At 41.7% G+C, this 23,361-nt stretch overlaps 1 protein-coding gene across 1 annotated transcript; it reads right to left on the reverse strand.

Annotated features, from left to right (window-relative positions):
• Positions 1-1,379: 1,379 nt before the first annotated feature.
• On the reverse strand, positions 1,380-23,361 carry LOC308377064 (solute carrier family 41 member 1). The gene is made up of 11 exons (XM_080853612.1): positions 23,200-23,361; positions 19,208-19,534; positions 9,926-10,033; positions 7,012-7,083; positions 6,443-6,587; positions 6,028-6,174; positions 5,393-5,537; positions 5,141-5,220; positions 3,659-3,793; positions 3,091-3,239; positions 1,380-2,656 (listed from the first exon to the last, which is right to left on the reverse strand). Exons 2-11 carry the CDS (start codon positions 19,508-19,510, stop codon positions 2,483-2,485), a joined length of 1,458 nt encoding a protein of 485 aa, XP_080709738.1. The 5' UTR covers positions 19,511-19,534; positions 23,200-23,361; the 3' UTR covers positions 1,380-2,482.

Here is a 23,361-nt window from a genome sequence, read left to right on the forward strand (position 1 = left end):
CAACCAATGTCAATGTTTACTTCTTTGGAATGTTTTGTGCTTTTTTACTGATTGTGATGCCCCAAATTTAACTACTTAAGGGACAATTGCAGAACAATTGCTTAATGGGGTATCTCTGTTGTGAAAATGTGCATAGCTTGAAAAAATTGGCACAAAGTTCAGAATCTGCAACATGAGATTTTACAAAATGGTTGCCTCTTGGACCTAAAGTGCCTTATGTGGCAGCTGAGTGTGGAGCGGGATTCTTCCTCAGAAGACAAAGGCAGTCAGTTGTTAAGACACAGCTTTCTTTTGAGTTCCATTCCATGCATGTTTCTCGACTTTATATTTTCGTTACTGTCAAATGTATTTATTGTGGATGAGGATTAAATGAAATCATCATGTTTAATGATATTTCTTAGGGTTCTGTGTATGTGTTTTCAATGAAAGAAATCAATGTGGACCACCATGGAATTTGAACGGAATTTAATTTTACCCTGCTCTCTCTGTCGACTACTTGAAGATAATAAACAGCCTCAGATCCTGTAAAAAACTTGAGTTTAGGCACTTCACTCTCTAACATTGAGTTTAAAGTTAAAATTAAACACTGAGATGATGTGAACCGTGGCAGACTTGCTGTAACTGGTAGGTTTCCACACTAATGAATAAAATAGCAAAGGTTGCTTCTCACAGAGTTCCCTCTTTATTTAGCATGATCAGACTGTGTAAACAGCACATAGCTGTGGTTTGGACAAACTTAGACCCTCATCAGAGCCTTCCTTGTTGAACTATAGAAGGCAGTATGAGGAGCAAACTACCTGCTGGTCACTAAGGATCCAGATGAGAGGATTATGCGATCTCATGTGAACAGCTATCTCTACCTACATATGGCCAGTTTGAAAAGTGATCAAGTTGCTGAATAAACATCAATGCCTAAAAGGTTGTCGTGTTGTTCCGAAATCTTCTCATCCACACCTGTACTTTTTCAAGCCCTTGACCAATGGCAGAGTAACCAACGTCTGGGGCCTCTGGGATCTATCAGACCTAAAATCCAGTACTGACTGATTTTGAAGAGGTGTGCAAAGTATTAACTATTGTGTGACTTCTTGTGCACTACGTATGACTAGTAATGTGGACCCATGTAGAGGAAGGAGGCCTAGTGTCCACCCAGGGTGTAACTCCTGACAGCCTGTGTGCATCCCAGTACTGGGAGAAATCATTTTGAAAATTCATGGAGTTGGAGAAAGTTTTTCATAATATAAGAATCTGTGAAAATCTTACTTTAGATTCCTTGCTCATAGTCATTGTAGCTCAGATATTTCTATCAGCTTTAAGTCTCATTGAACTGGATACAAGCTAACATGAATGACAACTGCTGAGAAACTTATTTACTAAAATGGTGCTGATGGTAGGAGGTTTTTATTGTCCTGTTATCAATCATACAGGGAACATTCAAGACAATTAAACACACCTTAACATGAATCATTCCCATGTGTTTGAGAATGTCTGACTTTTCACTGAAGCATTGCTATGGAGGCTTCTGCAAAAAACAAACCATGTGAACATAGTATTCATGTGATCGTAGGTTAGTGTGGAGCATCCTGTTTGCTGCCGTATTTAAAAAAAAATATCTGAATTTTTCAACAAAATGTATTTTGTTTTATTTATGAAAAAAATAAATATTTGATGGAACAATTTCCTTATGATGGTAGAAATAAAGTAAATTCCGCAAATGTAGGACTGAAGTAAGGATATACAATAAAAAGTGGCACTAAATGTGGTTTCAAATTCAGCACAATTTTGTCAGTGAAATATAATATGTTGTTATAGTGAATGAAACTATAACGCTTATGTGGAAGCTACTCACAGCAAAGCACAAATTCTATTATTTTCTTTATTTTCTGTAATATGTTCAACTCTTGGAGGTGGCAACCACAGGCTAGGGTTACAGGCGTAGTGAAAGCTCTACCATTATTGTATACCATGCTTATGTTTAAGAATGTCATTTCACAATGTGGTACTGAAACCCTGCAAATAGCCAATGCACCCACTTCCATGAATACTGTAAAAATACTGTTATCTAATTCATATTATACGTGGCACAAAATATACTTTTAAAAGAAAAAGTCCAGTCCTAATCCAATACGATCCAGTTCTGTGTGTATATGTGTGTGTGTGTGTATGTGTGTGTGTGTGTGTGTGTCTGTGTGTGTGTGCATTATAATGAGATGATTGCTATGATGATTCCAGGTAATTTCATACACAAAACAGTTTGTGAGGAAAATTAGTGGTCACCAGCGCAGGTAGACATACATTTTTCAAGTCAAGTAATACCCTGTTGATGAGCCAACAAGGAGTCATGTGTGGTCAGATCCCCCAGTGGGTTGACGTCCTGCTGAACTGTCAGTCAGCTGGGAGACATAAAATGCCTGACATCAGAGAGCCCCAGAGACAGGCCAGAGACAGGCCACATGGGGAGACCCATGGATGGGGGGCTAACTCCTCACAAGCCAAGGCCCTCCACCAGCGAGACCAGATGGAAGCATGAAGCTAAGAAGCCAGTCCCCAGCAGGTCCCCCAGTGCAGTCAGGTATGGGATGGAGAAGTTGTCTGGGTCCAGGCTCCGTCTCCACATGAACCTCACAATCAGATCCGCCACGTACAGAAGGATCCCCACCTAGGAAGAAACATCCATTCTCCATCAGGCCATTCACCTAACACTATCAACAGCTTCAAATTCAGCATGCATTCGAGTCCTTTCAGGACAGAGAGCTATTGCTCTCATGGACCATTCTTTTAAGACAGAAGCCAGAGCAAAATAAGCAGACTTTCACTATTTACTTTTTGGACTAATTGGTTTATAAATGGTTATGTGTGTGACAGCATCCAGCTAGTAAATGCCAATTGCAAAAGCTGTACGGGGTTGGCTGTTCCTCAAAGGTCAAAAATCAGTTATAAAATCTTTCTCTCAAAAATGTGTCCCTCAGCACATTCTCCAGTTCATCGCTCAATCATCAAATCTCAGGCCAGTCAAGTTGAATTGTGCTGGAACTTATGGATCTCTGCAGAATTTAAGGAGTGATTTTGCTGGTGGCCTGAACAGATACCAACCTGAAGAAGAGCAGCAGTGAGGTAACAGCAGGTGAAGGCGATGGTGATGGCGGTGTGTCCTCCCTGGAGAAGACTTATTGCTGACAGGAACACTAAGTGACCAGGCACTACCAGCAGAAACAGCACTCGTGCCGATTTAGAGTTCACTCCTGAGAGAACACAGAGATAGAATCAGCCCAACAGAAGTAATACATTAGGAAAGCCTTTCATCCTGAAAACGGTCACTTTAAAGAAAAGGCTAGTTTATGCACTTTACTAAAGGCATGACTTATGTCATAGGAGGTCCCAACCTAATTTTGAGATTAGGGAGTGTGCTCTATAGTGCCATCATTGTGCCATTAAGGCATACTTTTGTGAACCAACACTCATACCAGCATGGTTACGTTAATTTATTTTTCTAAATAATTAACCACAACAAGTTGATCAAATACCCAAGCAATATTGATGCTGGCATATAAGTGATACGAGTTCATATAGCAGCTGAACTACCTTGGCTGAGATGATGATATCCTACTGTGAGTTCAAAAGCATTTCTTTACTAATATTCTTCATGATCTTCAATTCCTACCTGAGGAGAAGAAGGTGACACAGGGATTGGGCCAGTGCTGCCTCATGTTGTATGGCAGGACCCCCGGCAGGCTCCAGGAGTGGAGATAGGTGGAGATGCGGCTGGCCTGAATAGCAACCAAGTTCCCCCCCACGCCTGTAAGGAAGGGAGACCACAGTGAACAGACTGAGGAAAAAGATAGAGGGCTAGCCAAATATGCATTCATGCACTCCCAATTCAAACCACAAACCATGGGAATGGAAGACATGTGTTTTTAGCATATGCATTTGGTTGGGTGTGATGGATTACATTGCACAGCATACATTTTTCCATACCGTCTTGACAGAGAGTTCAATTTTCTGTTGATTTATGGATTTTCCAGCTTTCAACATAAGGCCAACTTATGGCTTTACCCGTTACCTTACTCTCAGCCTGAAATATTTAACAACCTAATGATTTATCAAATAAATTATTTAATCACATCGATGCACTCTTGCCAAGTCTGAAGCCAGTGCTGTGGAAAATCGTAGAGGGATGCCAGACAAGTGTAGTCGCTCAGTGTGAATGTAGTTTTTTTACACGCTCCGATAATATGTACTGAACCAAGATAAATATGAAGATAATTACAACAGAAAAGAAGAGAATGTAGATGATAACACAACAAGCCTGGCTGTTATGACAATGAGATGTCTGAGGGGACAATTGCAGCACACAAACAGTGCTGCTTCGAGGAGAGGAAGGGCAAATCTAAACCAGAGCTCTGGTGGCTAGCAGTCATTCCACTGGAGGCTCTTTTGCCATTCTGCGTGCCCCTTTCCACTGCCAATGTTTAGACATGACTATGCAGTTCGTGGGCAAAGACATTTGGCCAGACAGTCTTAAACAGATGCAACTGCAAGGCTTTGTAAGATTTGCCAGCTTGTTCCTTTGTAATATCACCTGAAACACCAGAAAGACTAGAAAAGAAGAGAGCAATGACTGCAATCGAAATCCTATTCGTACTGAAAATGCTTGCAGATAGGGGTAATTCTTCAGCTTGGCTGAAGTACCAGAGAGCAATTTCCCCCTGAAAGCCCCATGTGGAGAGACCAATAACTAAACCATGCTGAGCTGAGGGAAACACAGATTTATTGCATAACGGGGCTAAGCCCGCTGGCGGCGCGTGACACCCTGCAACTTCAGACTTTGGAACACGTCACGGCTCTATTTCTTGGGCGTCAGGTCCCTTTTTGGCACTGCGGGTTAACAATATGACTTTTCTTTATCACCAACCATTGACACTAGTAAACAAAACAAACTAACATTACCCAGCTAGAATGACGACTCAATGATATATTAATATCTAGCTAGCCATTGTACATTTCTGTCATTGTTATGCTTTCAACTATCACTAAATAATATCTTGTTTTCACCGTTTTGACGGTAACACTATTAATTGGGTGTTTCAAAATGCTTGGTGCGCTGGCTATGAACAGATATGAACAGTGCTACAAGAGCCCTTACCATTTATGACAGGTGTGAAAACAGCCATTCCCTCAAATTTAGGGTCACTCACTGTCCTGTCAAGAATTAGACCTCCAAAACTGAACAACACAGTACAAAGAACAAAGTTAGTAGTAGTACTAGTGACAAACATGACAATACTCAAAAACATTTACACCATACTGTGTATGTGTAAGGATTATTTTGACAGATGTGTAAGATGAACATTGTATGTTGGGGAGGATGTGCTCCCATTGACCCCAGTGCCAGCACCTGCTGATGGACATGGCCACGATGACAGGCTGCCAGCCAGACCTGAGGACCTCCCTGATCTGTGGGCTCCGCCGTGCAATGACCACCCACACAGGGATGAGGACCAGGAAGAAGACACACACCAGAGGGGACAGGTACCACACGTCTGCACACAGACAGGGAGCGCACCGGTCAGAAGAGCATCAGAAACACACACAGAGCACACAGACAGGGAGAAGAGCATCAGAAACACACACAGAGCACACAGTGAGGCAAAAGTTCCAATATTAAGTATGTCACACCAATACTGACCTCTTCTGGCGAATGGATGTTACAGCTACACTTTACTTATGATTATACTTAACATTTTTATGTCTACTACATCTCATTTCAGTGCCACTTTATGTCCTCAAGTAAGCATATACTAACACATATTACTAAGTATAACTCTATACCTAAGTTCTAACCCCTAACAACAAGTACATCCTATAACATGGACTTATCAAAAAAGTATATTATACTTTTTCAACTACTATATTTGAAAGAAAATATTATATATAGTGTGGCTGTTCACACAATGTTCATGGAGGTCTCTGATAAAATGTACATGTAGACAAAGAATGCAGACATCTAAAATGGCATCCACAAAGCCGCACCTCTGTATTCAAACAGAGTGCTGCTGACTCCAGACAGTAAGGACAAGGTGATCAGGTCTCCTAAACTGGCCGCTATCGGGGTGGCCACATTGTCTGGGTTGATTCCCACTTTCCTGGACATGATTATCACCCCGATCATCACCAGACCTGGGGAGGGGGGAAAGGACAGGGAGCATTGCTGACAGAGCCTTAGCAGAGCACAGGACACAGAAACAGAGTGGATGGCACACATATACAGTTAGTTTCAAGGATGCTAGAATAAGAGAAAAAGTCATATATTATCAACTGTTGGGTGCTTTGTTATGTAGTGCAGTACCTAAGGACAATGCTATGTTATGTAGTGCAGTACCTAAGGACAGTGCTTTGTTATGTAGTGCAGTACCTAAGGACAGTGCTTTGTTATGGAGTGTAGTACCTAAGGACAGTGCTGCCACAAACGCAGTGGTCACACTGCTAGCACATAGCACAGCCGCCTGGTCCAGCTCCACCCCTCCTCGAGAGAACGCCCCCAGCACCACTGCTGCCATAGCAGCCAGGAAGCCCACCACTGTGGCCTGGACCTGGGAGACAGACACCCATCCACCAAGAGAGAGAGAATGAGCTTAACCACAGATCACATTTAAGTTTGTGAACTGACACAGACTTTCTTTAGTGAAGCTGTTTAGGTCCAGTGTCTCCATCCTATCTTATGCTGATTAAGGATTCAAGAATCAAGATTTAGGCTCTATTGTCTCAGCCTATTTTCACTTTGGAATTTACAGAGATATAAATGAATGCACTGGGGCAATGGCAACTCTTTTTTATTATTATCATTATTCAAATTAAAATACTTATTATATTGTATTGTATCTGCATCTATAATACATCACTGTAATACACACAATTGAGTTTAATGCTATTAGTCCATTTCTAATGGGTGGGAGAGAACATGAGTATTACAAGGTCATTAGCTGATTTCATGCTGTAATGCAAAACTGTAAGCACCTGTATTAGAGCCAGATTGCTGCACACCATTATCCACTGCTGGTTGGGGTCATCCATTTGTCCAGTGTTTGCCTAGTCAATGGGAAAAGATCAGGTCATTTGGAAGCTAGTCGATCAATACAAAGCTGAAAGCTGGAACATTTGAACACATGGATTGCTTTTACTCTCTTCTCTCATGCAGCTTGTTGTATAGCTTTCATATGTTCACATGCACTTCGTCAAGCAATGCTGCAGTACTTTGAGGAAGGTCACAGACACATGTTTCATACAGTGGCTTGCAAAAGTATTGAACATCCCTGAAAGTCATCACCATTTTCTGTTACACAGAAGATAAATACACATATTTTCCCCAGTCAGTGTAGACATTGTGAAAACTAATGATGTAATATATTTCTAGTTCTAGTTTCTTTTTCTACTAAAATTAAAAATAAAGTAATTCAAAACTAAAATGTCTGCTTGCATAAATATTCATTTATACTTGGTAGAGAACCTGCTTGCTGAAATAACAGCCAGAAACGAGACAGTACCAATTTTGCAAGTAGTTCAGTGTTTTCCCTCATTCATTTAGGTAGAATTTATACAGAGCATGTACGTTGATAAGATGGCAGGCCTTGACTGACTGTAGTGCCACAGATTCTAAGTAGGACTTTGATCAGGGCTTTGACTGAGTGATTCTAGAATGATCACTTTAAAGTTTTTGAGCCACTTGTCCTGCTTTAGCTTGTGCCTTGGGTAATTGTCCTACTGATAGGTAATCCCTCTCCCAAGCCTTAGATTTACAACAGACCACAACAGGTTTTCTTGTGATATTGTGTAGAATGTATTTCCATTCATCCTCCATTCCATAAAAGTCAGTTTCCCAGCTCCTGCAGTCAAGAAATATCCCCACAGCATGAGGTTATCACTGCCATATTTCACAGGATGGTGGTGTGGTGTTTCTTCTCAACATCTCCTTCATACATACTTTCATGTGGATCTTCTAAAACAATGGCTTCTTTTTGCCACCCTCCAACAGTGTCTAGTTTTATGGATAGCTCTTAAGATTGTGTACACCTACACCTTAAACTTTTATATTTTCTGGGGTGATGTGTGGACAGTGGTGGACTCTGCCTCTTCTTCGGATAGTTGGTTTGGGAAACATGCTTTTCTACAAAGCAGCTGGGTGATGTGATGCAACTTTCACTTTATTCAAATGGATCCAATGATGCTCAATTGGACATCAAAACACTTGGTTACTTTCATCGAGTCTGCTCCTCACTTAAGTATTTTAATCACTTTGTCTCTTTAGTCTTCATTCCATCCAAATTTTGGAAGGTTCAAAGGGCACAGCAGAGAGTAAACTGAATCACATGGATGAGGTCATCTATTATTATGGCATGGAAAGGTATGGAGTTGGTCAGAAAGGGAGGAAGGAAAAGCAAGGTCAAACCTTCCAAGTCAAAATAACAGGTTGAAATAGAAAGGATGATTCCAAAAAGGAGACAGTAATGGGAATGAGCAGATTATGAACAGAGAGAAGGTATTAGTGTAATGCAGGCAGAAGTAAACTACAGTAACTACAACGCAGCATACGGAGACTCATGGCTGGGTGGACCAGTTCACCATTAGCTTTCACCATGGCAATGGAGGTATCTATAAGAGCATTTAAACATGTTGTTGTTAGTGAAACACTAAAGGATTGACCCTATCACCTCCCATTCAAACCAATATGGATGACATGACAATGGTGACTGCTCCATATGCCCGGCGGCTGTTTACCAGTTTGACAGTCTGACATAGGCACGGATGAAAGAGAAATCTAGCAAATGTAGGAGTGTTTCTATCTATATGGGGAAACTGGTGGACAAGGGGTTTTATATTGATTGTAAGGTGATTCTTTCTATTGAAGAAAAACCTGTGAAGAGTTTAGGCAGGTGGTCAATTACAGTGACTGTGGACAGACTTTAGAGTTTAGAGAATGAATTGTTAAAGCTATCAATACTATTGCGCAGTGCAGCATGGAGATATCATTGGCCAGGTACGAGAGTGGACGAGCAGCGTTTGGGTTAGGTGGCAGTATAGAGACGTTATTGAGCAGGTATGAGAGTGGAAGAGTAGCGTTTGGGTTAGGTGACTGTTGAAAAGCATGGGGTAAGGCTACACTGCCGGAGAGGAGGCTGACTAGCTTTGTACACAAACAAGAAGAGGGCAATGGACGAACTGGCATGATGTTGAGATGAGGAAGAACAGCTAGAGAGAACTTGGGGCCATGGCTGCTGACCGCAGTACAACATGTGGCACGTGTTGCAGCTATCACCAGCCAGTTGTGCGTTGTTGCTGTATCCTGCTGCTGGAAAGCTATAGTTAGCTAGTTGTTAGAATGGTCAGGTAAGGTTGTTCCAGAAGGAAATCTCACAGGTGTCCCCTAATTTTGATCAGTTATGGTCAAATAACTAGCAATTTATCATTTGTGAAAAATGTGTAATCTGCTTTAACTTGGAACTCAAAGGCATAGGGGTTTGAATACTTATGCAAGTAGTGTATTTCAGTTTTGAACGTTGGCAGACATATCACTTATTTAGCCTTGAAAATATACTGTAGCATAAATGTTTACTACTCTTTGCTTTACTTTACTTTCTCTAACAGGATATAAATGTCTCACTGAAATACGTTAATATATTCATATTAATAATATAATATTTCCTATTGACACACTAATGATAATATAAAGAATAAAAAACGACAAATGTTTTGTGAAACAAAAGTGCCTAAAACCTTTGCACAATACTGTATATTGCAGCTAAAATCATAAATAGTTGTATACAACATTTTCAGACTTTCCATATGTTAATAATGTTCCGTTCTGAAGGACATAACAGTTTGAAGACATAACAGTTTTAAAAGGAGTAATGTTAATGCATTTTGGTAGACTTACAGCAGTGGACAGTCTAGCTGCTAGGGTCATCTCCAAGTTGCCCTTCAATCCGACCAATGCTGGAACCAGGATAAATATTTCCGTGATGACTTTAAAAACCTCCCAGTGCTAAGAAAAAAAAGTACAGAAGAGTGCAGTTAGCAAGCTTACAATGACCTAGCATCCACGCACTATTACAAATGAACATGCCGTTGGTATTCTTGTCAAAAGCAACATTGATCTAAATGGATAAAAGGCTGTGTGGGGTATCTTTAAGAGTTCATGTGCTGTGTAGTCATGTTTACTCACTGATAACAAATCAGACACTTATTTAGAAGTGTAGCCAGCATGATGATCATGAAATCCACAATGCTTGTTTACTAATTGTTATTAGCAACAATAACAGCATGGTTAATGTCCCTCCTGTGGTGATCACACATAGAACTAAAACTAACAGACGAAATGCAAATCCATGCTTATGAATGAATGAAAATCACAGAGTATCCAACACAGACTCACTGTCTAAAAGCACTCCAAAAATAGACACGCAGAAAAATGATTAGATAAGAAAGCTCGTAAGCAGTGTCATGCTGGCAGAGTATTTTTAGGCCCTCTCGAGTGCCGGGCTATCTGTCACTTTATGTCACTGCCCTGGGAGCTGGCCTAGTTCTCCTGCTGCTGAGTGTCTGACACAACAACTCTCACTGCCTCTCACAACCACCCCTCCGCCCGATCTCCAGGTCCTCCACCACTACCAGCTGTCCTCTGTTTTCCATCCGAGGGCATTGTTTGAAGCTGAGACCCCTTCCAGTCACACACACTTGTGTCACTAAAGAACACCTATCTATGGCTATGTCTCAAACCGCGGAGTTCAACACTTCAAACACTGACTTTCAGGGCGTATGGTGTTCACACTGACTAACCAGCAGAATTTAGGGCACTGAAAGTAACCAGATTGCGCACTGCAAACGGTCAAAAAATGCAGTGTGAAATGATGGACACTTCTCACCCTAAACGGGCGCCATCTTGGCTACATAGCGGAAGAGGAGGAGACCCTTTCGGCAGCTTTCATTTTGGAAAGTTGGCTGACTGACGCCTCGCAAATCACTAAAAAAACATTATTGCTTGTTACAATAACTGTGTTATCTGATAGTACAGTGTCTATTTCTAGGTAATTTTTGAAGAACCTAAGCGAGAAAATGCCCTAAAAATGTACATACAAAACACGACCATCAGCAGAGTTTCGTCCGCCATCTTTGTTGAAAATGTCCAGTTGGCCAGAGGAAGCTGGCCCACAGATTCATGGGTAAAAGGCAGGCACATTTGCGTCTGTCAGTATTCCATTTGGGACAACAGTAATAAGCGACGGTACGCACTACAGATGTAAGTTCATAGTGTGCACTACGCACTGTATTGCAGTGTACTTCGTAAAGTACTCGTTTTGCAACTTTAATGACCAAGGACACAAACCCAATGCATGGGAAGTTGACACCTTATATGAAAGAAGGTATGGCATAGCGTACAGCTACTGAAACATGTTCATAAATCCAGCTATTCACTAGGTAGTTTGTGCTCTGGGTTGGAAGCCCCATGAAAATATAAGAAAAGCAGGACAGTTGAAATAAATCAGTTAGCAATCTAGTTAGCTTTTATCAGTGCCAACTATGCTATTTTTTGTCACTTCAAACCAGGTTTGTTGGCAGGTAGCTGTTTAAGACAAAAATCCTTAATACCTCTTTGGCATTAAACTATGGGAAAAAAACTGCATGATCACAAACAATGGTCATAAAATACTATACAGCATACAGTTTAAAGTGGGACTGTAAAGTCTCAATGATACGCTACTATCACAAAACTTGATTGTGATTTTAAAAGACTGACATATGGAAAGGTAGTACTGTTTATCCTGAAAGTTAGTTAATGCTAAAATTCCTGCGTAAGTGAACCGTAAGTCATTGTAAGGCTCTTTTACAAACATACACCAGTGAAGTGTTCTGTGGACATTCAGAGTTTATTTAAAAATATATTTTCTGTGAGAAACCATACTTGCACAATATCCATGACAATACCAGCTGCCACCATGCCCAATCCAGCCACCAGGAAGGGCACAAGAACCTGGGCAGCGATGAGGCAGGAGCTCTCGGGCAGGAATCCATGTGCAGAGCGGGTCAGCTTACACGTGAAGCCCCTCAGCTTCTGGCCCTGATAGCACAGCTCCAGTTCCAGCTGTGTGACCACCATGGCCACTTACCCCATTCCCAGTAGCAGTGGGACGCAATGGAGTGGGTGCCAGTGACCCTGTTGATCCTGTGACTAGAAGGCACCAACTGACTTTTTATGTTTCGCACCAAGTATTCGTGGAAACACGACGGTCTCCCAATGAAGTGCCCCAAAGAAGATTGAGTTTTCAAAAATTATATTTCACCCAAAGTTGTGCAACACGAGAGAGGTGACACTTAATAAGTGCCAACGTATCTCTACTTGTCTGACAGAAGAAACAATCAAATCCTTCAGTCACTCATTTCTGACAGTACAGATATCCTTAGAGCTCCACAGAAGAACCTGAGGCAGTAGATGCAAGACTCAATCTTCTGTGTATTGTATCCCTTTTAGATAGGCAACTACGTTCCTCTTGGAAATGGGCTGCCCATTGGTTTCTTCTCCAGGCTAACTGGTGAGGAGAGGGGAGCCCCTTCCAGTTAGGGCGTCCCTGATGCCCTTGGTGGGAAAGCTGCCCATCTCAAGGCTGTCCTCGTGCTGGGTAAAAAATCTGAAGTGTTCCCCACATGGGGAGGGCTAGTCAGAGTGAGACACTCTGGTTCGGAAGACAGCAGGAGCAGTGTGTTCGTCACTGTTGTCGTGACTCACTGTTCCACCGTGCCTTGCTCTGATAGTGATAACCTCCCTCCATCCATCCCTCTCTGCCTGCTTACAAGCGCACAAAAACACTGCATCATTATCAGCTTGATCTCTCACTGTTTTTTCCCCTCTCCCATTTTCCCAGTTTCACCCACAGAAAGTCTGTTCTGATATTTTGGTTTGGTCTCTTTTGGTCAACAGTTGTAAGACCTGACAGAAACACATGTCACAGGGCTGCCTTTTTTCTTCTTCTGGTGATCTGTTTTAGCCCCTCCCTTGGCCAGTAAATGGCACTATGCAAAGCTTCTTCCTGTCACTGCTCTGCTTCCTTCCTGACTCATTCTCAGAATCTCTCAGTTCATCTCTCTGAGGTCCTGCTGCAGACTTCAAGCATCATGGAAGTGTTTCCCCTGAAACCGTCATGGAGAGAGAGAAGGAGAAAGAGAACAAAAGAAGGAGAGTAGAGGCAGACAGTACCCACACAGCAGGTTTTAAAGCTGTGTCTGATAGCTTACACTGGCTGCCAAGAAGCAGGGACAGAGGTAGAGGACGCCCCCACAAGAGCAATGATTCAGCTAAAGTGCACCTTACGGACGGGCAGGGAAGTACAGAGCAGGATTGCTCTGCCCCAGTCTTCCCTAAAGCTACACTGTATACTGAACATGGTTCCTCTTGAACCAATACAGATATGATTTCAGGTCCTCAAATAAATCTGTATTATCATAATGAAAGATACATTTTTAAAAGGCTTTCTACACTGAGCAATACATACTGTTCAGACTGGGGACTTTAAATGTGATTACAAGGCACAAGGGTTTAAAACCACATCCAATACATTTTCTGTGCTAGTACACACTGCATCAGCAATTTCATCACGCTACTAAAAAGATGTGTGTAGTTGAGTGTAAAGGCACATGACTCACTGCGCATCAATAAAGGTGGGGTTAGCTGAGAACCAGAGCAGCTCATACTTATACAGGGGAGTGGCATTATTGAGTTCACATTACCACTGAGAAGACTAATAATGGAATCAATTCGATTGACTAGCTGCCAACAGGCTCCTGTTCTAATGATTTAACACAATGTCTTTATTCAACTTTAGACTGCGTAAATGGTGTGAAAAATCAAAAACGTGTAAAGCACGGTAACATCATTGCACTCATTCATTTTCCCAGATCACAGGTATGGTTTGATGTTATTTAAAAATTGGTATGATGACAATGACTGAAAATTGCCTAATAAGCTCACTTGTTAACATTTGAATTTGATTAAATATCACTTTGGATGATATACAGTTGCTGTCGAAGACAATTCATTCAACTGATCATTTAACAAATTCACAGTACAAGAACAAACAATGTTTCAGGAACATTGTAGAATGTTGATTATACAATATTTGGCTTGCTCTATAAGGTTACAGCAGGTTACATTACAGCAGCAATGAAACTAGAAAGATTAATTAGTTATGTGTGAAATGGAATGCCCAAATGAAGCATTCTCTGACTTGTCACACTTGCTCATTTCTGCCACCGAGTACCGTCAGTCCACCTCTACCCATGCTGGTTTGACACTGATGTCAGTCCACCTCTACCCATGCTGGTTTGACACTGATGTCAGTCCACCTCTACCCATGCTGGTTTGACACTGATGTCAGTCCACCTCTACCCATGCTGGTTTGACACTGATGTCAGTCCACCTCTACCCATTCTGGTTTGACATTGTTGCCCTGAGTGTTTGCACAACCCTTTGGGCACCATGAGGAAAACAATATGTTGGTCATCACCACAAGGCAGCTGGCTTCAGAAGCTAAGTGTGTTGCATTTCTTGTCACAACAAAGTCAGACACAATGAATGACACTTTACCACCACAGGGAGGGGGCAGGCAGTAGCTTAATGCCAGAGGCTGTGTCTGCTTTACTTGCAAGCAGTGTTGGGCAAGTTACTGAAAATTAGTACTTAGTTACAGTTACTAGTTACTTCTTTTAAAGGTAATTGAATTACTTCCCAGTTACTGTATATCAAAAGTAATTAGTTACTAGGGAAAGTAACTTTTAAGTTACTTTTATATCTGCGTTTAATATAATGAATATGAACAGTACTGAACAGTCAAACCCAATAAACATAGGCTATATATTTTTTACCTAATTATTTTAAACAACAGGGCAACATGCCTTCAAATCAAGCAGTAGTACAAAAGTCCCTTTTAACACTTAACTTAACACAAAATAACTGTCTCAGTCATTTAACAGTGTTTTTTTTTTTTTTTTACTACATTAGGCCCAATGTAGTTAAAGTGATGGCTTACAGTATTAACACCATATAAAAAGTAGGGGGATACAAAATAATCAATTAGTGGTTCAGTTCACAAAATACCCTGAAACACCCACACAGTATTCACAATATGCTAAATATATAATTAGAATAATATCTTTCTAATACATCCTAATCGCTGGCAATCCCCACCCTGATCAAGGTAGGAAATGTTTATAAGTTCCCACTGGTCCCGGTGGCGCTTCTTTCGTCGTTGCCCCAACAGCCAAGATGACTGAGGCCACTAACACCCTATACAGTTGGTAATAGATTCCACGCGTTTTCTGGTTAAGCAATAAATGTTGGAAACCACGATCGGTGTCCTAGCCTTCTTTCCATATGTATGCGCGATTGTATACAAGTGCAATGAATGTGTGTTAGCGGCCGTGGAGAATGGGAGAAATAATTGCGGTTGTATATCCGTGTGTGAGTGCGTGCGTGATTGTATGCAAGTGCAATGTGTGTGTGTGTGTGTTAGCAGTCCTGGAAAATGGGAGAAACAGTTGCGTATGTACAGCCTTGTGCGTGTCTTTGTGTGTGTGTGCATGCGTGCGTGATTGTATGCAGGTGCAATGTGTGTGTGTTTGTGTGTGTAAGCGGTCGTGGATCTGGGTAGCAGAGTCTCTTTCATGTGCGGTCGCATTGGTCCTGCGACGTCAGATCAGAAGAAGCTAAAGTAGGTCTATCTTGTCTTCTTGTCTGCAAGTGTTCATTTTCCACAAAAGATAGTAACGCGGGTAACGAACTCATTTATATTTCAGTAACTGTAACTGCGTTACTCGATTTAAACAAATACTTATATAGGGGGACATAATGAAACAGTCATAGTAAAAGCAAGTTACAAGGACTACTCCCTGAAGCCATCCTTCAAATTATGTTGGTTTGCCATAACCCCCCCATCTCAATCAAATTGGGCACAACCCAGGTTATTGGGTATGAGCAGGGTGCGATTTGCCGGGGGGGATGGTGGGGATTTACCCCCCCTCTGGTTTTTTTTTGTTCACTGAATTAGCGAGTTCTGTCCAAAACAGTTGCGTTTCAGTTTCAAAGTTTCAGTTTCGGTTTCAGTATTTTAGCGTGAATGAGAGGGAGCACAAGAACTGAGCGTCTAGCAGCGATTATCATATCATAGACATATATGATGCATGTATATGAAGAGAATTAGGCCTATGTATTGCTTGTTTTTTTTGTTCATGATAAAAAAAAAAAACATCCCCCCCTCTGGTTTTTGGACAAATCGCACCCTGGGTATGAGTACTTGCACGTGACAGATTTGCAGTGAGAGGTTTGGCCACTGTGAGAAGACCCCAACCAAAAGCACAAGGAATTTAACATATTTGAACTAAACTTGAATTAAAATCACCTGTCTAAAGACCCAGTGACTGCTGTGAATAGGGCAGCTGACAACAAGGGAAAGACCATGTAGAAAATGGCCAAGGGCTTCTGAAATTAAGAAATGGAGTTGCATCAATGATGATTTAAAAGGGATTTTGGAAGGATTTGGAAGGGTACAGCAGAGGGATTAATATAATTGCATGGATGAGGTCATCTATAACTATGGCTTGGAAAGATATGGAGTTGGTCAGAAAGGTAGGAAAGAAAAGCAAGGTTAAGCAAAGTTAAGACAACAGGTTGAAATAGGAAGGATGATTGGAGAGAGGGGGCAGCTGAAGAATCAATGGAAACAAGCAGATGGTGAAGAGAGAGAAGGTGTTGGTGTACAGGTATTGGTAGATGGTAAAGGCAGAGAAGAGAGAGAAGGTGTTGGTGTACTGGTATTGGTAGATGGTGAAGAGAGAGAAGGTGTTGGTGTACTGCAGGCAGAAGCAACCAGACAGGACATAGAGGTGTAAGTGTACTACAGGCAGAAGTGAAGAGAGAGAAGGTATTGGTGTACTGGTATTTGTACATGGTTAAGAGAAAAAAGAGGGGGAAGGTGTTGGGTATACTGCAGGCAGAAGTGAAAAGTAGACTGGCTACGCTACAGAAGGCGGCTCTAAGTAAAGCAGTCTTCTAAAGGCAGGCTTCTGAATGTGAAAGGAAAGATCTTCTTTAGTGTAGTAAAACATAAGGTTGCTCTCCTATCTAAAGGCAAATAGTTTGTCACATATGTCTGTGATCCAGGATTTTTTTTAATGTTTAGAACATAGAAGAATAATTGGGCATCAAATGTAGGCAGCAAGGACAGACGGCAGGGACCTCCTTGTGGTATTCTTGGACATCACTAATGCCTTTGGATCAGTGCCACATAGTGCGTTGTGGAAGAGATTCAATTACTTTCAGGTCCCTGAGAAATTCCGAGTCTTAGTCAAAGCAAAATGTCAACTGTGATGTTTGCAGGGTAGCCTTTGACTGTGTATAAAGTTGCTATTTCACTTGAGATAATCATAAATAAGGCAGCTAGGAAATGGCCTGGGTTGCCAGTTGTCTAAATACAATAATATTGTATGGAAAAGGAAGTTTGGAGATACCTATGACCAGCTTGTAATTCAAATGTGCCAAGACCAGCCTGGAGATGACTTTATCTCAGTCTAAGGATCCAGCAGTCAAGAACACTGCTCCAATGATGACTTTATCACAGTCTAAGGATCCAGCAGTCAAGAACACTGCTCCAACAAAGAACAGTGAAGAAGCAGAATCCATGAGAAGCCACATTGTATTGTTGTGACCAGGGGCGGCCCTAGCACATTTGGCGCTCTAGGCGAGCTTTACCCCCCCCACCCCCCCCCCCCCCCCCCCCCCCCCCCCACGAAAACGGAAAACTTTCAAACGCTATTTTGCCTTGTAAGACTGCAATTATTTCACATAAACACAACAACGATCGCAGCAAATAGACTGTGTTACCGTCACGCACCTGTATAAACTCAGTCCCAACACAGTACAACGACATGCAATAAGAACAGTAAGGCACAGGTATATCGTTAGTTCATCATCACACATAATGATGCGCCCGCCGCAATTATGGGGCGACTATGCCGGCACGTTACGGTATGTATTCTCATAATTTGTTAAATTTAGCTTTGTGGCGAAATTTACTTTTTCGCTTCAATGTCGTTAAAAGAATGAGTTAATTTGCGCTTAGGCCTACGTGACATTGTTGGAGGAAGTTTGTTTTGTAATTAGTTGCAGCAGACGAGGCGCTGTTGAGCGGCTGTTCCCATAAATCCATGTTAATGTTCGTCATTCACAATAATGTTTGATAACCCCCTGAAGAAGTTGTATTAATTTTTTCCCACGTGTTGTCTATCTGCTCATTATACACTGTTTCTCCAAAATTAGTTTCATCTCTGAAATACTGTGTTCATTAGTGTTTTCATGATAACATATTGTAGCAACCCTTAATGTGTATTGTACATCATAAGTACATATGCCTGCACCTCGCAAGGTTACAACATCATTCATTTCACCTGTCTTAACAACGGTAGAGAGAGCAATTTGATGTGTTCTGTAATCCGGCCCGTCTTATCATGCACGCCGTTCTGTCAATACCAATGAAGAACATACCCCTCCGTTTTTGATTTGTGGCTCATATACCCTAATGTTAGATTTAGTTCTTAATGTCAAAATATTGGTTGGAGATATAGAAGGGGCGCCAATGCGTCCGGGGGAAAAAAAGAAAATGATTATTGTGTGTTTTTTTCTTCTTTCGGGCGCATTATTTGGAGCTCCCCCTCTAGATGGCGCTCTAGGCGGCCGCCTAACCCGCCTGTAGGAAAGGCCGCCCCTGGTTGTGACTGCTATGAGACCAGACATGGTGTTGTTTTCTGACTGAGAAACACATTGTTTACTTTATTGAATTGAAGATTCCCTTTGAAGATGTGATCGAGGAAGCCTTTCAGAGGAAGAAGCTAAAGTATGTGGAATTGGTAGTGGAGTTGACTGAGGCTGCTGAGAAAGCGACCCAGTGGTTATGGCTGAGGCACTCAAAGATGACTTGGGGACATGTGAATGAACCTGTATTACATGGAGAAGCCTGTCGTTGCAATGTAAACAGGGTTCATTATCCATTTTATTGGGGGGGGGGGGATGTTACAGCAAACCATGAAAAATGTTTTTTTAAGATGACCTGAAAAATCAATTTACCAGTGAGCACATAAAACAATTAACAAACATTAAGCAAATCAAGTGACTTACCTGTACAGAGTCAAGTACCATGCCAGCCATTACCATCCCCATCCCTGCAAGCAGGTAGGGGAATAGCACCTGAAGACAGATGGATATAGATGACTCCTCATCAGCTTTAGCTTCTGTTTTCTTGACCTTCTCTTCCACAGGCTTTTTGGGTGGTTGCATTGGAGGGGGCAGCATCTGGGTATCATCTTGGGCATCAAAACCTTTCAACAGCTCATTGGAGGCGCCACCCTGACCTTTGCCCTTTCCCTTTTTGGACTTTTTAGACCGCCCCCCTTTCCTTTGGCGGACTTCCTCCCCAGGCATGGTGGTTTCTGAGTCACTTTCCCACTATAGAAAAGGCGCACAGCAAAGTTTTTCACAAACAAACTTTACAAATAAGAATATGTTCAGTGATCATACGTTAAAGTGTCTGCAATAAACAATAGGCGGCTGAGAGTTTAATTAATATCCTGTAGGCAAACTGTGCCATGTCAGTGATACTGCCTTTTACTTGAGTAGCCCAAATAAATAAAACAAAAGAGGTATTACACAATCGATATATATGTTTACTTAAAATATATACATATACTTGTTAAAATCAACATTTGAATTCCGCGCCACTGAGCTACCGACTTTGCAAGTAACTCACTTCCGTCCCGCGTTATAAAAGGGAAATGGCGGCAATGTCGGGACTCTTTTGAACTTGGTCACTGTCAACAAGGTCAAAGCCGTCCTTACCATTCGGTGTTTTGCAGTCTCTGCATATCTCTTGGAATTTCGCCTACCGTGTTTCCGTGCGCCCCATCCACATGCACATTGTCAGGGGCGGAGTGGGACACAAAAATCCACCGGGAAAATTTTGTCTGCACCGGCCCACCACCAGCTCACAACGAGCCCATCTGGCCCAAGTTACGTTCACTGTACAAAGGCAGAGCGATACGCAGGTGCCATTTCCCATGAGGCTTTGCTTTGACCATTCTACATGAATTTTTAAGATGTTGGAGAACATGGCGATTTTCACGGGAACACGATGTGATTGACATTATTTTAACTCAATGGGCCGCTCATGAACTTCCCACGGCTGCGTACAGTCTTCAGGCTGCTTCTCGTGAGCTCATTGGCCTGCCCAGTGGCGTAGCGGGGGTTTTGGCCGCCCTGTGCGGTAGCCAAATTCGCCGCCTCCTTTCAAGGAGGATTTCCTACTGGTGCGAAGTTTTGTTATTGTTGTCAATATGCCTTTGAAGCTCCGCGATTTCTGTCCTAGCGTCATAAAAACTACATCCTCATAAACCTCCAATCTTCTTTACAGATATATAGAGTTTGAAAAATATTAAAAAATTAGGGCTATTCATCTGTTAAATGCATGGTAAAGAAGGCGGTGAGGACAAACGTATCCACTTTGAGCTAGTTGCTGTGGTCACCTAGTTATGCTAGCTAAGGATAACTAAGGATCTAACATTAAACGATTTAAATGGAAGAGTCCATTTACATAAAATGATAGTTATCTAGCTGTTATGATGATATGAAATACGAAAACAACCAGAAGAAACATCTATGTATATAATGTTCTTTATAAGCGTAGGATACCCTGCTTGACAATGTTGCAGAATGCAGTCCTAAAGTAAAAGTTATCACTAAACACAAAGACGTTCCACCACAAGCGCAGGTCGCGGGAGATTTTTTTTTAAACTATCGAACTAATACATTGCAAAGTGGACGCTAGGGAGACCGTGCCACTACAAAACAAACAACACTATATTCTGAATTTGGCCATTTGGGAAAACAACAATTATCAAAAAATTACAAACTAAAAAATCTAAAGAAAGTCATCAAATTATAGTATTGGCCACCCCCATTCAATTGGCCGCCCTGTGCGGTCCGCACACCCCGCACACCCCACGCTACGCCACTGGGCCTGCCGGGACGACCTGGCAATCTCCCGGTCGTCCCGATGGCCACTCCACCTCTGCACATTGTCATCGTTTTCAGACCTTGCCTCTTCTGCTGGCTCGTCATCCAGATAGGGCTCGAATCTGTAAGGCTCAATGCCCGCAATCTCGTGTACTAACTGATCCAGATCATAGTCTTCCTCAATTTCTGAATCTTCGCTCGAGTCTGTGACAGAAACTTGCTCGAAATCGCAGACTTCTTCACCCTCCATCACTAATTCTAGAATGAAGTCTACCGACGCTGACGTCACGGGATCACCTGACAGATTTCAGGTAAGCCGGCAACTGTTTTACGATAAGAGTCGCGAAAACCACACTTTGAAACTCTGTACAAACTTCTTTTTACAATCTTCGGGTTTAAACATGACTTCAAAGTACTACGTTTTATGTATAGTTTTGATACTTATATGCCTTTTACCTTTTTTTTAAGGTGTCATACGCACTTTAAAGGCACCCAGTGCAACTTTCGAGGCTTAAAAATAAACATTCAATTTCTAGTCTTTTTTACACGTAGTAAGTTTCAATAACTCCATACCATTACATACCGACATTCAAGCAGCAAAGATGAGACGTCGTTGTGTGGTGAGAACTGATAGAAAATCGATAACAACAACAATCGCCGCCATTTTCTTTATTTTTTTTAACCTACAATAAATAAAGCAGGCTTCCAGTCAATGGAAAAATGGCTTCTCCCCACCGACGATTGTTGTTGTTTACGATGTTCTATCAGTTCTCACCACACAACGACGTCTCATCTTTGCTCCTTGAATGTCGATATGTAATGGTATGGAGTTATTGAAACTAACTACGTGTAAAACAGACTAGAAATTGAATGTTTATGTTTCATTGAATGTTTACATAAAGTTGCACTGGGTGCCTTTAAGCAGTATAGGCTTCTCATTTTCTGTGGAGCATATGTCTAGTACACATTTTAATCTATTTTCACCTGAATTCGGTATAAAACACTAAACAGTTTGTTCACTACGGGGCTGCAAGGAGGCCACTGTACAGGCTGGTGGTGGTTTCAGGGAAAGAAGTCACCTGGTAATTCCCAGCAGGTGGACAAGTGGTTGAGGAAGACAGACTAATCTGCATAAAAGTCATGCGTAGCCTATTGGTTTGGGTTAAGGTCGATTACTGATAAAATAAGGATGAGACAATATTACCAGTTAAAACTCAGTGCCAAAGTTCCCGAGATTTTACAGGTTTGATGCTAATGGCGAGTGAGCATGTTCAGTAATAATGAGTCCACGACCGTCTTCTGTCAATCTGATAAAATAAAACGAGATCAATTCACCCAACCTTTCCGACTGCTAACATTTTGGTCCCGTAAACAAACAGATTTCCAGGCAGTGTTTGGTGAGGACCCGACCGATGAATCAGTTGTGAAGCGACTCAAAAGCCTCGAAAGCTCGAGTAACGTAAACGTTATCCCAAAAAGGTCGGCTACATCAGTCAGTTGATAGATTATTGAGGGGTGAGAAGTAAACACATTTATCTGTGCGTTCTCCCTACAGCAACTGTCTTGTTGGTCGTGATTTCTTTCAGTGAAAATCATGTTGACAAAAGATAAAAAGGCTTAATTATATGGACATGTTTATAAAGTGTCATATTAGCTTACACTGACACGACGCTCAGTGAGACGCCATGTTCATATTCCAAACAGTGACGTTACACGCGTAAAGCTTTTCCCATTTCAACTTAAAAGTTGGAGCCGCAAGATAAAATCGGAAGTCGAACTCGTTTGTATTTTAACTGCATGTTGATTTATAGGCTAATTAATGTTGACCTGTTCACAGGACCACGAGTGAGCAAATGAGCGCATCACGAGTTGGGAGAGAAATATGAAAGCTGCAGGCTAAGTTATCAAATGTGTATCTGTAAACGGCATTTTATCTGCTTATATTTGGATTAGTCTTGTTTTTAAAAGGACACTGCAAATAGCTACGCTACATGTTGAACATTGCTCTGCATATTGAACAAGATTACAAATGACGCCGAATTGCATTAATGTTATATACTTCATTTAAAAATGTTAACTTAGACTAAATGCTCGTAACTTACCCTAAATTGTTGTTGTTATGAATGAGTAGGTCCCAAAATGGAGGAAACCTTTGAAGTGAACTAAGAATAGTCTAAATGCTGTATGAAGTAAGGACTAGGCTACCCGAGTGTGTGTGGGGCAGAAAGTGGCATCTTAAATTTCACCTCAGTTGACAGATGGTC

This window comes from Sprattus sprattus (genome assembly GCF_963457725.1).
Source record: "Sprattus sprattus genome assembly, chromosome: 16".
NCBI classification, from domain to species: domain Eukaryota; kingdom Metazoa; phylum Chordata; class Actinopteri; order Clupeiformes; family Clupeidae; genus Sprattus; species Sprattus sprattus.